This window comes from Carassius gibelio, chromosome A20 (genome assembly GCF_023724105.1).
Source record: "Carassius gibelio isolate Cgi1373 ecotype wild population from Czech Republic chromosome A20, carGib1.2-hapl.c, whole genome shotgun sequence".
NCBI lineage: Eukaryota > Metazoa > Chordata > Actinopteri > Cypriniformes > Cyprinidae > Carassius > Carassius gibelio.
Genome location: NC_068390.1, coordinates 24188928 through 24203849, shown reverse-complemented (window position 1 = coordinate 24203849; position 14922 = coordinate 24188928). Strand labels below are relative to the sequence as shown.

Here is a 14922-nt window from a genome sequence, read left to right as displayed (position 1 = left end):
AAAAAGGTTCTATACTGACAAGAAAGAACCCTTTCTTTAGGCTATTATTCATTCATATATTACATTATTCTGCAACAATTTGTATTTGTAATTCAATTATTGTTTGTAGTAACTAATTTTTGGAGAAAAACTGAAATGGCACTCTTCGTGTGATATTGATTAACTACATAAAATGATATAAATATCTAAATTTTCTAACCCCCATATCTTGAATTTTGTGATCATTCACATGCATTCATAAATGTATTTGAATACACCAAATAATGCAGTGAAAGAACACACGCAAAATGCACATGCGCCACGTGCACTAGTATGACTTCATCATGTAACTTTACATTAGCCTAGATGCTTGTACTTTTTAGGCATGATTTGCTTAGTTTTTGAATATACTTGATACTGTTAAAAAACATCATAAAAAAAAAAATACAAGTTCACATATCACACCTAAAAACACATAGAAAACTTAATTAGAACTAGCTACTAAATTCGCGAACCCGAACTCCCGAACTGACTCAAATGATTCGCGAACCCGCTACGAACTCCCGAACTGATTCAAATGATTCGCGATCCAGCTCCGAACTCCCGAACTGACTCAGATGATTCGCGATCCCCAAACTGACTCAAATGATTCGCGATCCCGCTCCGAGCTCCCGAACTGACTCAAATGATTCGCGATCCCCAGACTGACTCAAATGATTCGCGATCCCGCTCCGAGCTCCCGAACTGACTCAAATGATTCGCGATCCCGCTCCGAACTCCCGAACTGATTCAAATTATTCGCGATCCCCAAACTGACTCAAATGATTCGCGATCCCGGTTCGAACTCCCGAACTGATTAAAATGATTCACGCTCCGAACCCCCAAACAGACTCAAATGATTCGCGATCCCGCTCCGAACTCCCGAACTGACTCAAATGATTCGCGAACTCGCTCCGAACTCCCGAACTGAGTCAAATGATTCATGCTCCGAACTCCCAAGCGCACTCAAATGATTCGCGAACCAAAAATCTAACTAACAAATTAAAAGACTAACAATTTATGATAAATCATTAAAAATCACACAACAATACATTAGTAACAATAGTATATAATACAACAATAAAATGTTTTTAAAAACAAGACTAACTATTTATAATAAAATAAAAAAACAGAACAATACATTAGTAACAATAATAATAATAATAGCATATAATACAACATTAAAATATGTTTTAAAAACAAGACTAAAGAACAATTTATAATTAAAAATTGAAATTACTGTGACATAATGCAACAATAAAAATCAGTTTGTAAACACGACTAATTAATTTATAATTAGTAATTAAAATCAGTTTATATATAATAATCATGAATGAACCCCTAAAAGGTTCCATATAAAACCTTTTTGGTTTTGGTTACAAAGAACCCTAAAGGGGTTCTGTATAGAACCTTTTAGGGGTTCCAAATACATAGCGCCTGATAGAACCTTTTAAGGTTCTATATAGAACCTTTTCTTAAGTGTAGAGTGGATGGTTCATGAAGCTTCGCATGAGGAAAATGAGGAAACACTAGATATGGTTGGACTTTTTCAATACATATTGACCATATGGTTACCACGGATAAGATAACATGTTGGCTATCTACTGTAATAGCTAATACAGTTACAAAGCATCTGTCTTTACCTACAAAAATACTTCACTACATTAATGAAAAGTGAAAAAAAAATAAAAGAATGATGAGTGCTTTTCATTACTGAGAGAGGATGAGATTTTGCCATGGACTGGTCTATGGTCGGCTGTAGAGGGATTAATCAGCATTAGCAATGGTAGCTTGGCTCTAATGGGATTCCCAGAGCTCACTAATCAGTTAATACACACATGATTCAATCCAGTGCTCTTTAAACAGCAGCAGATCTATCCTGAGCTCTACACACAGCCAGGCACCCAGCTCAGGCTTCAAAACTGCTATTTCTGACCATGGCCAAAGCCCAAGTGTGTTAAAGCAGTTACTTTTCTTGTGCACAAGGAGGTCAAACCACTTGCCAAATGAATTATGCAAAATAGGCTAAAAATGCACTGTATCTATGCTGACAGATTTTTAATTGTTATTCCATTAATGAAAGTAGGCTCCATTTGAGCAGTTGTGACTTTTTAAAAGAAGGATCATAAGCGATTAATTATTCAACAGTAATGGATCAATTCCATCTTTGCCAGCCATTAAGTGTAAACTAAGAATATGATATCTAAACAGGACAGGGATGTGTTTCACTGATTTTCACCTTCTTTGCTAAAGTATGGCAAGCATTATAACATGGTGGAATAACATGACTGATTCTTAGACACGTTGACTGGTATGTTATTGATGGAAATGTACAGTAGAAAGAAGATAATATAAAGTAGCAGAGAGGTTAAACTAGGTGAGGGTGGCTTAAGCTGAAGGAGAGTATTAGCTCTGCTAAAAAACAACTGAAAAGAATAGGGCTCCTGGCCAATGTAAACACAAGTTCATTTATAAAGTTCAGCAGCATAAATACAGTTAATAAAGTACGGTTAATAATTTGAAAATTATATTTATTTTGGTTAACTTCAGTTTAACTGAAGCATTGACAATTATCACAAATTTGAAACAGATATATAAATTATATTTACTGAATTTAGAATAAAATCTGTTGAGGAAAACGGACTGAGGATGTATTTCACCCATCACTCACACACTTTCTATATTCGAGAGACTTCCCAGACCAGATACAATACAGCTGTGTTATGTCAGCTGCACTTTAAAATGGATCACTACCCACAACTGCCTGGCATCACTTGAGAGAGTATCTTCATTAGTATATGTCTTCATATAGCTCTGATGCAATCTTAAAATTAATGGAAGACTTTGTCATTGATTCCAGAAACCTAAAGAGCCATTCTCAGAAAACTCTGATTTCAACAACTATTATTTAAAGATCGTTATAACAAAGAATCATTACTCCAAGCGTTAAGAAAATAAAATAAAATAAAAAACAGTATCATGCACTTACTATAAATAGGCTACATGATGAATTCATATATGGTGTTCAGCTATTAATTTTAATTCACATTATTATTGTTATTAATTATGAAAGATAAAAACAGCAATTGACAGTCCATGATGAATTCATCTGGAAATGTTAATTTTAATTTACATTAAAAATAATAAATAAATAAATGGGCACAATGGCTACATTATGAATTCACAAGAAAGTGTTCAACTATTAATTTTAACTAGCATTATAATTGGCAACAGATACGTCAATGGATGATGAATTAATCTTGTTCATTTAATACGTTTTTGTCAATGAAAATAATAATAACAATAATAATAATAATAATTATTATTATTATATAAAATTAGCTTGGCTGGCATTTAATAAATGATTGATTAATCTCAAGTGTTCATCTATTATTCACATTATTATTATTATTATTAAATTGACATGTCGACACTTAATGTATGCAGTTTTCCTGTAACAGCGCACATCTCAGAGGAAGTGTGTGCGGAAGGAGCGTCATTCACAGGAGAGGCACTGAGTGAGTGAGTGAGAGTCAGTTATTATGCTTCTTTGGGCTCGCTGACAGAACATTTAGGAGCTTTATGTTCTACCAGACTATGCAGCTGAAAACAAGCGGTGAGGGAATTAAAACATGAAATTACATCCTGTATGGTTAGGTTATGATAGAGTTAATATAGAGTTAATATGTCTAAAGAGCATGTTCAGCCAATTGTTTTAGTAATGACACTAAATATTATACACACCCTTTCTAGACCGGTAATTTCTTCTGTTCTTCAGAGTATTTGTATATTATTATACCAGTTTATTAACTCCATGAAAAAAAGAAAAACACTGTTAAACGTTATTATTTACTAAAATGTTTACATTCATGTTTTTCTTAAAAATCGCTCATAGTACGTTAACCCGACTGACTGGAATGATAAAGGAAAACATAATTTTTTCACAAACCTGTCTGATACAATAAAACCCGCAAAAAATGAAACATTTTTGTCAGTTGTGCCTATAAATGTAAAAAGTGCCCAAGTGCAGCGGGATCTGTTTTAAATGTCACTTTATGTGCTCCAGCGGTAGGCCCCAAATCATCCTGCGGCTTTCCTACTGTGAGTGAACGGAAAAGAGGGTCCTGGTTTTGCGTGAAGTCCGGCTTTTTACCGCTGGACGCCGGTGCGTCGCAGTAACCTCTTGAGAGCAAGAGCGACATCTGGCGGAAAAAGTCATCATGACAGGTATGAGCTGCTATGATACTACATCATTCAGGGTCCAATGCATGTCGAAATTTTGAATCGCTTACTGCAGTGTATGTAACGAACGGGTAATGAATCCCAGCAAAAAATGACCATGGTAAACTAGTAACTACAGTATTTAGTTACTATGACCTCATTGCAAACTGGTTACAGTAGTAAATTGAAATGAAAGTGAAATTTGGTTTAAATACTGGTCCAGTTTTGGCCGTTAGACGGGTTTGCAGGTAAAAAATGGCAGCTTTATTAACGAGTTCTGCGAAAAACCTTTAATTAGCTGGTTGACATGCAGAGTAGGTTATGTGATTGTGTTTAATTTTTCACGTCAGTGTGTCTGATGGAAGCAGTTATGGCCAGTTTCCCAGATGCAACTTTAAATTGTCAATGCATAAACTCCACAGCTTAAAAGTTTCCTGAAAAGTTTTAGCAGACCTTTAAAGTCAGCATGAAATGGAAATTCATACATTTTCTAATCTATTTTCTAAATGTTTCTTAATGGTCTTACTGTGAACAATTTACCTATGCGTATGGATAAAAAAAAAAACTATTACCTTTTAATTTTTACATTTCATTTGCATTGAATCATTTAGTATTATTTAGAATTAATCCATAATTAATCAATCTTCTGGTTAATGTCAGACTTTCTGGTGATGTATGTTGGATTTAAGGTGAAGTCACATTTACTGTTGCCCTGTGAAATTTAGCAGGCAGAGTCCAGTTGTTTCAGTAGGAGTCTGTGTAATGGGGAGTTGCTTGAGGTTTTATAATTTCCCTCAGGTTAATCAAATTTGTTGCACTGACCAACAGAAAGCTGCTTGGTTTGAAAGTGACTTTTACGAGATGTGCTTTAGTCATTGCTACACTATAGAAAACAGACAATGGATTATTTTTCTTCACAAAGTTGTGCCTTTATGTGAATCTTTCCACCTAAACTCTGTCCTTTCTTATGATTGACAGCAAGCTCAAATTCATATTTGCCTCCATCCAATCAACAGCCGATGGATAGAACCAGTTACCTGCCCTACGTTCTTTTCTTTTCAATAAAACTCAAATTGATTGTTACAGTACAGAAGAAAAGAGCTGCCGCTACTTCAGTCACTTTGCATCTTTGAGGTTGTTTCTTAAAGCTAGGCCTGAAATGAAATCTGCAAACTTTTTTTCTTTTTTTCTCTGTGCAGATTTTGAGTGCTGCACTGTTAATTGTAGCTGAAGTCATTTGTAAATGACAGTCATTTCCATTCTGCAGGAATCAAAAATGTTTTTTCTTCTTCTTTTGCTGGATTCTGTGGGCACAGATTCCTTTTGGGCCTACATCTAGTCCTGTTTGTAAGGACAGCCCTTGGATTTGGCCGGTTTCCATCTCTCTCTCTCTCTTTCTCTCCCTCATTAATAAACATCTCACTTACACAATGAGTTCCACTATTCCTCCTCCGTCATTGTTTCAGTAAACTCCAGAGAGAGAGAGAGTGTGGGAGTTTGTCGGACCATGGAGACAAGGCACGGGAATGTGCCCAGAGCTGAAGGGATGCCATAAGCTGAACAGCCTGCAAAAGACCCAGTGATTGACTTTAAAAAGAAAGACCTCCAAACCTGAGAGACAGCAGGAACCAGGCACTTTACAGGAGCCTTTTTATTTGCTTGCTTCAAAAATCAAGATATTAAGCAATCAGCAATTCTCGTTTTTCAGAGAGATTATAATTGTTCTAATACTCAGCATTGGATCAATTTGCTAATTTGCTGTCTGCACTTTGTATTTTAGCACATTAGAGGATTATGTGAGCTGCAAGAGAGCAGGCTGCTTTTATACTGATTATTTTCATCCGTGGGTTTATTTAGATAACAAAAGGACGATATTTTAGTTACTTTAAGAGTTGTTTTCGAGCGTTGAAGCTGCTATTCTAATGGCCATGGCTGTCCCTGAACCTGTTGCCACCCGGAGGTTGGCACTGGACTGTCGTACCCTGCTGGATCACCGCCCGAGTCATGGTAAGAGGTCCCATCTCTGCAAGGATACTGATGTATTCTTCTCACAGAATCAGATTCACTCAGTTGAATGGCATTGTGTTCATGATGCAACTCCAGAGTGATATCATTGCAGAGTTTTTAAGTATATGAGTTTGCTTAAGATTTTTCCAATTTGATTGATTTAATCTTTTGAAGTATTGTACATTTTTGGATGATAGAACAAGTGCTAGTTTAAGAGTGCTATCTGCTAATACAAAACTCTGCCATGATGCAAGAATGTTATGGGTGGTGGCCAGGGTGTTGTCAAAAGCATCTCTAATGAAATTCCTTGCAAATAATGAGAGAGTGCAGAGGTACCTGGATGCTGAAATCATGACAGATGTATTTATTGCATTGTCATGGAAACCCCATCTGTGACTGACACTTGCCATCTGCGCTCTGGATGGTTTTAATTAAACACATTTAGTTGCTAATAAGCCAAGCCAGATTCCTGTGTAAATGTCAATCGGCTGTTTATGCACTAATATCTTTCCAAGATCCGCTAATGACAATTCTGACAGGTTAGTGTCATATTTTTAATGAAAGTCTTCTAAAAATGTGCACATTCACGATTGCTCCAGCTCCACAGCAACTGGGTTCAAAAGAGTATTTTCTCTTTTTTTTTGTTTGACATTTGCCAATATGTCAGAATTGCTTTGACATTCAAAAAACATTGATTGGTATTTTTATCAGGCACTGAACCTTCAGTTTCATTTTTGACTTTTAGTCTTTTGACATGTAGTCCAGCAGTATTATTTTAGTGTTATATGCTATTATAGTATTTATTAATGTGTATTATCTTTATTTTTGTTAATAACAATCCTAAATATGCCGTATATTAGTATTTTGGATTAACTTTTATTTTTATATTTAAAATGTATTATTACAATTTTAGATTAAGTTTCAGCATTTTTTTTTATTTTATTTTATACATGTCTATATTATAGAGAGAGACAGAGAGCTTTAATTGATTTTTAATTCAGTTTTAATATTTTTATTACTGTTATTAGGGAAAAAAGTTAGATTTGTAATTTTTTTTTATTTATTATTTTATTTTCGGTTTATTTCAATTAAAGTGGGGTCTAATGCTATTTCATGCTATTTCATGCATTCGGAGTTATTTACACTCCACACATTAACCCCATGAGCGCGGCTGTTTTCGAAGAGAATAGTAAGGCTGTATTTTTCTTTTATAAATCTGATGAAACTAAAGCTTCTTCAGAGATATGAATGATGCAATACTATTCAAGATTAACATGAGATTGGCCAAAACTATGTTTGTTGTGTATGTTTAAATATGATCATAACATGCTTCTTAAACTATTTGGGATAAAATGTCTACAAACCCGATTCCAAAAAAGTTGGGACACTGTACAAATTGTGAATAAAAATGTGGAATGTGGAACTTTCAAATTTCAATATTTTATTCAGAATCCAACATAGATGACATGTCAAATGGTTAAACTGAGAAAATGTATAATTTTAAGGGGAAAATAAGTTGATTTTAAATTTCATGGCATCAACACATCTCAAAAAAGTTTAGACAAGGCCATGTTTACCACTTTGTGGCATCCCATATTCTTTTTATAACAGTCAAATGTCTGGGGGCTGAGGAGACCAGTTGCTCAAGTTTAGGAATAGGAATGTTGTCCCCTTGTCTAATACAGGCTTCTAGTTGCTCAACTGTCTTAGGTCTTCTTTGTCGCATCTTCCTCTTTATGATGCGCCAAATGTTTTCTATGGGTGAAAGATCTGGACTGCAGGCTGGCCATTTCAGTACCCGGATCCTCCTTCTACGCAGCCATGATGTTGTAATTGATGCAGTATGTGGTCTGGCATTGTCATGTTGGAAAATACAAGGTTTTTCCCTGTAAGAGGTGACGTCTGGATGGGAGCATATGTTGTTCTAGAACTTGAATATATACCTTTCAGCATTGATGGTGCTTTCCAGATGTGTAAGCTGCCCATGCCACACGCTCTCATGCAACCCCATACCATCAGAGATACAGACTTCTGAACTGAGCACTGATAACAACTTGGGTTGTCCTTGTCCTCTTTAGTCCGGATGACATGACGTCCTTTGGATGATATTATGCACTGTAGATGATGAGAACTTCAAACTCTTTGCAATTTTTCTCTGAGAAACTCCTTTCTGATATTGCTCTACTATTTTTCGCCACAGCATTGGGGGAATTGGTGATCCTCTGCCCATCTTGACTTCTGAGAGACACTGCCACTTTTTATACCCAATCGTGTTTCCAATTGACCTAATAAGTTGCAAACTGGTCCCCCAGCTGTTCCTTACATGTACATTTAACTTTTTCCGGCCTCTTATTGGTACATGTCCCAACTTTTTTGGAATGTGTAGATTTCATGAGATCCAAAATGAGCCAATATTTGGCGTGACATTTCTAAATGTCTCACTTTCAACAATTTATATGTTATCAATATTCTATTGTGAATAAAATATAAGTTTATGATTTGAAAATTATTCCATTCCTTTTTACTCTCAATTTGTATAGTGTCCCAACTTTTTTGGAGTCGGTTTGTATTATTTGAGGTGTTGTTATTGCATATCTCTTGCAGTCCAGTGTAACTGCAGCAGGATCTTCAGCATGTGTGAAAGCCTACACATTAGCTGTGCTGTTTGTGTGTCATATGTTTTCCACAGTACACACATGTGAGAGAGAGTGTAGGAGGAGAATGATGGATTTCAAGAGGAAAACCATGCCATCTAAGAAAGAGAGAGAGAGAAAGGCTATGTTTGGAATAGCATACTAATATATCGCTCTAAAGACTTATTCTGGTGGTAATTATTTCTCAGGGAGCATTTGCTTTTAGTCTTTTTTTTCTTTCTTTCTTTACTTTAGCTTTTTCCATCTCATGGAGGAGGAACTGATTGAAAAATATATTTTGAACAGTACTATTTATAGAACACATTTTCATTTTTAAAATAGCCATATTAGCAGCAACCAACCTGTCCTCCAACCAATACGCTTGTAAAGGTCGTTTGTCCAAATCCCTGAAATAGATTATTGGTTGGTAGATTATTGGGTTAAACCTTGATATGTAATCATGCTATCATGGGTTCAATCCCAGGGAACAAACATGCACGTAAAATGTATATGATTAATAAATGTAATTATCAATAAAGATTTGGGAGGAGCACGTCAGATACTTAACCTAATCATCACAGGTGGACCACAATCAAGTAATAAATCCCATAGTATAAATATCGCTGACTTACCTCTATCCATTGACGGTTTATCAGCATCCCTCCTCCACCCCATCTCCTCACATCAAGTTCACTTTATAATATACGGGGGACTCTAGGTTCGGGCCATTCCCGAGCTCGGAGCCCTTCCCCGGACAGCACGCCAAATACGCATACCATACCTCAGCTAATTATATGTAAGCGTGAACTAGTGAAATCATAATTTAGCATGATTTTTGTGAGGGTTTGGTTTAGGGGTGGGGTTAGGTGTGGTCATTCAAACGAATAAGCCACCTTGTAAAATATGTACAAATTACTGTGAGATCGGAGTAAATAGTCCAAATTTCATTTAAATAAAGGTGCGTTTTGACCCTTTTATTATTATTTTTTTTCTATATTTATCACAGAAGCAAGAGTACTTTCCTGAATATCAGCATGTATGTGCGATCGCAAATGTGCTCTTAATTTTATACAACAGTACAGCCGAAATGGTGGTTTTATTTTTGAACAACTCGAGTGAATGCCAGTGGTTCAGCGATCCATTCTTAAAGGTTACTTGCTTCGTTTCTAATTGAATCTGCTGTTTTTAACAAATATAATTTTAATGATTTAGTTATTCATTTATTAAAACAGTGACTTTCTTCCACCTACTGGTGGTTTAGTTGTCATATTCATTTGTCCATGAGAGGCCTAAACCAAAATATATATATATACACACAGTTGAAAAAAAGTGACCATCAAGAAATGTATGATGTTACAAAATATTTCTATTTCAAATGAATCCTGAAAAAAAACCTATCATTGTTTCCACAAAAATATGAAAAATCACAACTGTTTTCAAATATGATCTGAAGGATCATGTGACACTGAAGGCTCAAGTAATGATGCAGAAAATTCAGCTTTATCACAGGAATAAATTGCATTTTAAAATATGTTAAAAAATTAATCTTGAAATTGTAATAATTTCACAATATAATTGTTTTTACTGTATTTTTTAATCAAATAAATGCAGCTTTGGTGAGCATTAGAGACGACTTTTAAAAGCATTATAAAATCATACTTTAGAATGGTAACAATATACACAAACTTTTCTCAGTTCCACATGCTATGCAGTAAGCGGTTAAAGTAGTATTTGATTCTAAACACAACCAGAAAGTGAGAATCTAAAAAAGAGGGAGGAGCTTCTGCTGAGAATGAATGAGCACATCCCACTCTCTCCTCCTCTCTCTCTCTCTCTCTCTCTCTAGCCCCTCCCTCTGTGAGTGGTGATTGGTGAGCAGGTGTACACTCATGCGTGCAAAATGAGCGTTATTCTTTTAAGACCTGCATGCGCATGCTGGTGCAATAGCCAAGGTCATCGCAGCAGCATCATAACGTCTCCATCACTGTCCGTTAGCATGTGCGATCTCTACTGTTTTGTATCGCATCACTTTCAGCCGTCAGAGCAGCAGACCGCATGTGTGTGTGAGCGTTTAGACTGAGTGTCTTCAAAAATCCCTCTGCATCTAAGACGCTGCAGTGAAGGATTGAGAAGAGAGAGCAGCTTCACTGACATCAAGAGCAATGTACGGTAAGCACTGAGCTTTGTTTGTGTGTGTGTGGGTTTTGCAGGGGTTTGTGCGTAATAAAGGGAAACTGGAATCTTCCCTGACTAAATCTTTGAGCACTCGGGCATGACTTCTCTTTAGTACATCCATTGACTCTTGATAAACCCAAGTGTGCATGCTGTCAATCAGACGCTGTCGTGAGATTGCTTTATTGTAGGTTTGTTTGATTGCTCTCATGGTGGCTGGTTTCTTATGTTGTTGAGTTTTCTGCATGTTTCAGTGAGTCAGTGCATGTTTGTTTGATCTGCTGGTTTGTCTTGGAGATTTTAGCTGAGATGTCATTGTCAATACAGCACATTGTGTACGTTTGATGACCCTTCAGTGCGGTTACTGATCGTGGTGTTAACAGATCACGTTACAACTATCTTCAATGTTCAGGACACAATTCGCCATGTGATGTCAAGTTAGCAGTGCATGCCTGCTCATCATGTCACAGGAGAACTGATTAATGCAAGACAACTCTGATGATTTTCACCTCACTCTTGCTCTTTGATAGCTCAGGAAACTCAGTGGATTTCTTGTAGTGTTATCATGCTGTTTGTCATATTTCTCGTTTTGGGCTAAAAACATAGTCATAGTTTAAACCATGTTCATTATGATTTTCCCCTCTAGTTGGGACACTTACACTTATTTCCAGAAATAATGTCCTTTCTTCCTTTTATCTCTAATTTCCAGAAATCATTTAAGAAAATGCACGTTTCACAAATATAATCCACACATTTTTGAACATAGACTTGAAAGTGCATGATCCAAACTTACATTTTTATAATTCATGAATGAAAAAATTTTGTAACATGATATTGATGTACCATTTTCATGGTAATGAGAATGTCTGATTTTAAAATGGGTTTCAAAGGATGAATTTTGAGTTTAAAATTTTTCAATTGATATAATTAAATTCTGATGATTTGTAAACTAGCTTTATACATTTTGTTTGTTCTTTCATGTATGACTATTCGGTAACACACGTTACAATAAGGTTCATTAGTTAACTACTTTAGTTAACATGAACTAAGCATGAAAAATATTTCTTCAGCATTTATTAATCTTAGTTCATGTTAATTTCAACATTTGATGCATTATTAAAAACAAAAGTTGTGTTTGTAAACATTAGTTGATGCACTGTGAATTAACATGAACTATCAATAAACGCCTGTATTTACATTAACATTAATAAAGATTAATAAATACTTTATTAAATGTACTGTTTATTCATTTTTGTTCATGTTAGTTAATACATTAACATTAGCTAATGGAACCTTATTGTGAAGTGTTACTGACTATTCTAACATAATACAAAATGTTAAATGTGCTATTATAATTAAAAATATATATTTTTGGAAAATCACAAAAATCTAACATTTTGATCGCAAATCAATACTTGAAATCCTGGAGGGAACGACTAGGAGATTACAAAACCAATAGTTATTCCATTCACCTATTTAAAGGTGAATTCTGGGGTATCACATGAACAAAATCACTGTATGGAAGTACAGAGATGTTCATAAATTCTAAGCCACGTTTTCCTCACAGATTGCACTAACTTCCATTTTTATTCCAGATATTTTGCACAGGTTTGCCAGGCAGTGATGATTTTGTTGTGCTAAACACATGGGATGGATTTTTAAAACACTAATATATATTATTGCCCACATTGGCTCTGTAATTGTACACAATGACAGTAAAGGTGAGTCTAATCTCATCTAATGATCAGTGTAGAAATATAGAGTTTTCTTAATTCATCATTACTCATATATTGTTGTTGGACTTAGACATTTGAAATCATATGATTGTCAATGAATGGGTAGCTGGTGGTTTCAGATAGAGGTGTGTGTGTGTGTGTGTGTGTGTGTTTGTGCTGGAGATGTCTTCTGAGGCGGCCCTCTCCCCTTGCGTGTAAAAATAGAAGAATGTGGATCCTAGCTGTGTGTTATATAACATCACTGAAGGGCAATACAGCATCTCCTTGTGCTGACCCACTGAGCCCTTCACATTGCTGGTTGTATGTGTGTCCTTGTGTTTTCTGAAGATGTACTTCTGTACTTTTAGTGAGATCTCACTACAAATAGTTAAATTAATCTGTAGAAACAATTATAAGAAAGCCAATCTCTGACTGATTCTCAGTTTCTTGGTGCTTTTAAAACAACGCTGTGAGTTTGGGTCCAATGAAAGATGAGATTTAATGTTTCACATTATGCTTTACTCCCAAAAAAGTGAAATAATGACCATACATATATCAACATAATCCATCAGACCTCACATAATTGGTCAACTATCAACAATCATCTAATAAACAAAAAAAACCTAATAAAAATTAAAAAAGTAATCGCAGTCTATCGCGCTCATCTAAAGGAAAGGTTCTTCTGTGCACTTGTTGTTTGCCTGACTAAGATCTTAATGTCAAAATGTTGTGTTGATCTTTGGGAGCAGTAGGGATGCACGATATTATCGAAATTATATATGTCCTTAAAATTGGCATCGGCTCAGGGTGTGTTAGCGATAAGATCACGTCAACAGTGTGGTCATTCTTGAAGCAAATTTTTGCCTGAATGATGATTAGACTCACTCTTTTGGATCACTGCATTGATCTATTTGAGAATACAAGTACAGAATGACGCATTAGTAAGTAAATGTTAGATTCAGAAATTAATTTTATATATGCAGATTAATTAATTAATTAATATATAATTAATTAATTTATATATATATATATATATATATATATATAATCCTATCAAGTTTTTTGTTAAAAACTAACTAAAAATTAAAAATAACTTGTTTATAATCTCTGTACAGGAAAGACTTGGTGTTGTTTTCAAACAAAAGGAAGTATATCAGTACGTGCATCGGCTATTGGCAAAAAAAAGGTTTAAAATATTGAAATATCGTGTGCTGATTTGTGTTTACTGATTGTGAAGGGCTTTGCAATATGTCTCTACTTTTTATAATAAAATATATTTTAGCCAAACTTTATGTAGGGCTAATATATTGATATACACTTCTTTCCCATGTTGTTTGCCATGTCCTTATGTCCTCATGATTTGTAATCCCAGAATTTGTAACTGGCTGAATACCCTGTGAAGTTTTTTTGTGGGGCTCTGTGGAGCATTTGGAGCGTTCATTGTAATCAAGGAACCTTCTCTTCATAATTGAGGCTCCGTTGCAGCTAGGAATGCTGTGCTGACTGAGAGATTCAGCCTTGTGAGCAGCACTGATTGCTGATGACTGACAGTCTATGTGTGGTAGACAAACTTCATGTACTCGTGATAGTTGTTCTGTGTTACTAAAGTTGAGGCTTTTTGACTACTTAACAAGTAAATACATGGACATGAAATATTGATATTTTACTGTCTTGTAGATTGTCTTAAAGCTTTCACTTTTTGGATTTGTTCTTTCTCACTGCTCATTTCTACACTAATTATTGGCAGGTGCTGCAGTAAAACAATATTGGTCCCTTGTTATAATGAATGAGTAGCACTGATCGACAATTTCATATATATGGCATGATGATAGATCAGATCAAATAGCAGAATTAGTTTAGCCCTGTAGATGAGAATCTTTTCAAGGCACTGATTCTATACACTGAGTCTTTTGCTTTATTTGGGGAAAGGATGGTGCATGTATGCTTTTGCTCGAAGCCATGTGGCATCAGAGAGGGGAGCAGATTTGTTTCTGATGAAGGAAACAGTTGGAGATGCTTCCTGCTGTTTGAGTGACCGTCATTAGCATCATCATCCCCTTCCTTCCCTTCCTCTGTAATCTCCTTCCTTCTGTCTGTTTTTAATAAGCATTTTCTTCTCTTTCTCTGTATCAGTCTGTATAGAATGTGTTTGGATA

General features: G+C 35.4%; 1 protein-coding gene across 3 annotated transcripts in view; it reads left to right on the top strand.

Annotated features, from left to right (window-relative positions):
- The first annotated feature begins 3464 nt into the window (after positions 1 to 3464).
- The window catches only part of LOC127938909 (protein EFR3 homolog B), a 33165-nt gene continuing 21707 nt past the window's right edge, over positions 3465 to 14922 (top strand). The window contains exons 1-2 of one of the 3 annotated variants that reach the window (XM_052535825.1): positions 3465 to 3540; positions 4085 to 4245. In XM_052535825.1, the coding sequence (XP_052391785.1) occupies positions 4239 to 4245 (7 nt within the window). In that variant the 5' untranslated portion in view covers positions 3465 to 3540; positions 4085 to 4238. Of the gene's footprint in view, positions 3635 to 4084; positions 4246 to 10791; positions 11049 to 14922 lie in introns of those variants that run through there. The other 2 variants (XM_052535824.1, XM_052535826.1) reach the window with 2 other exon arrangements.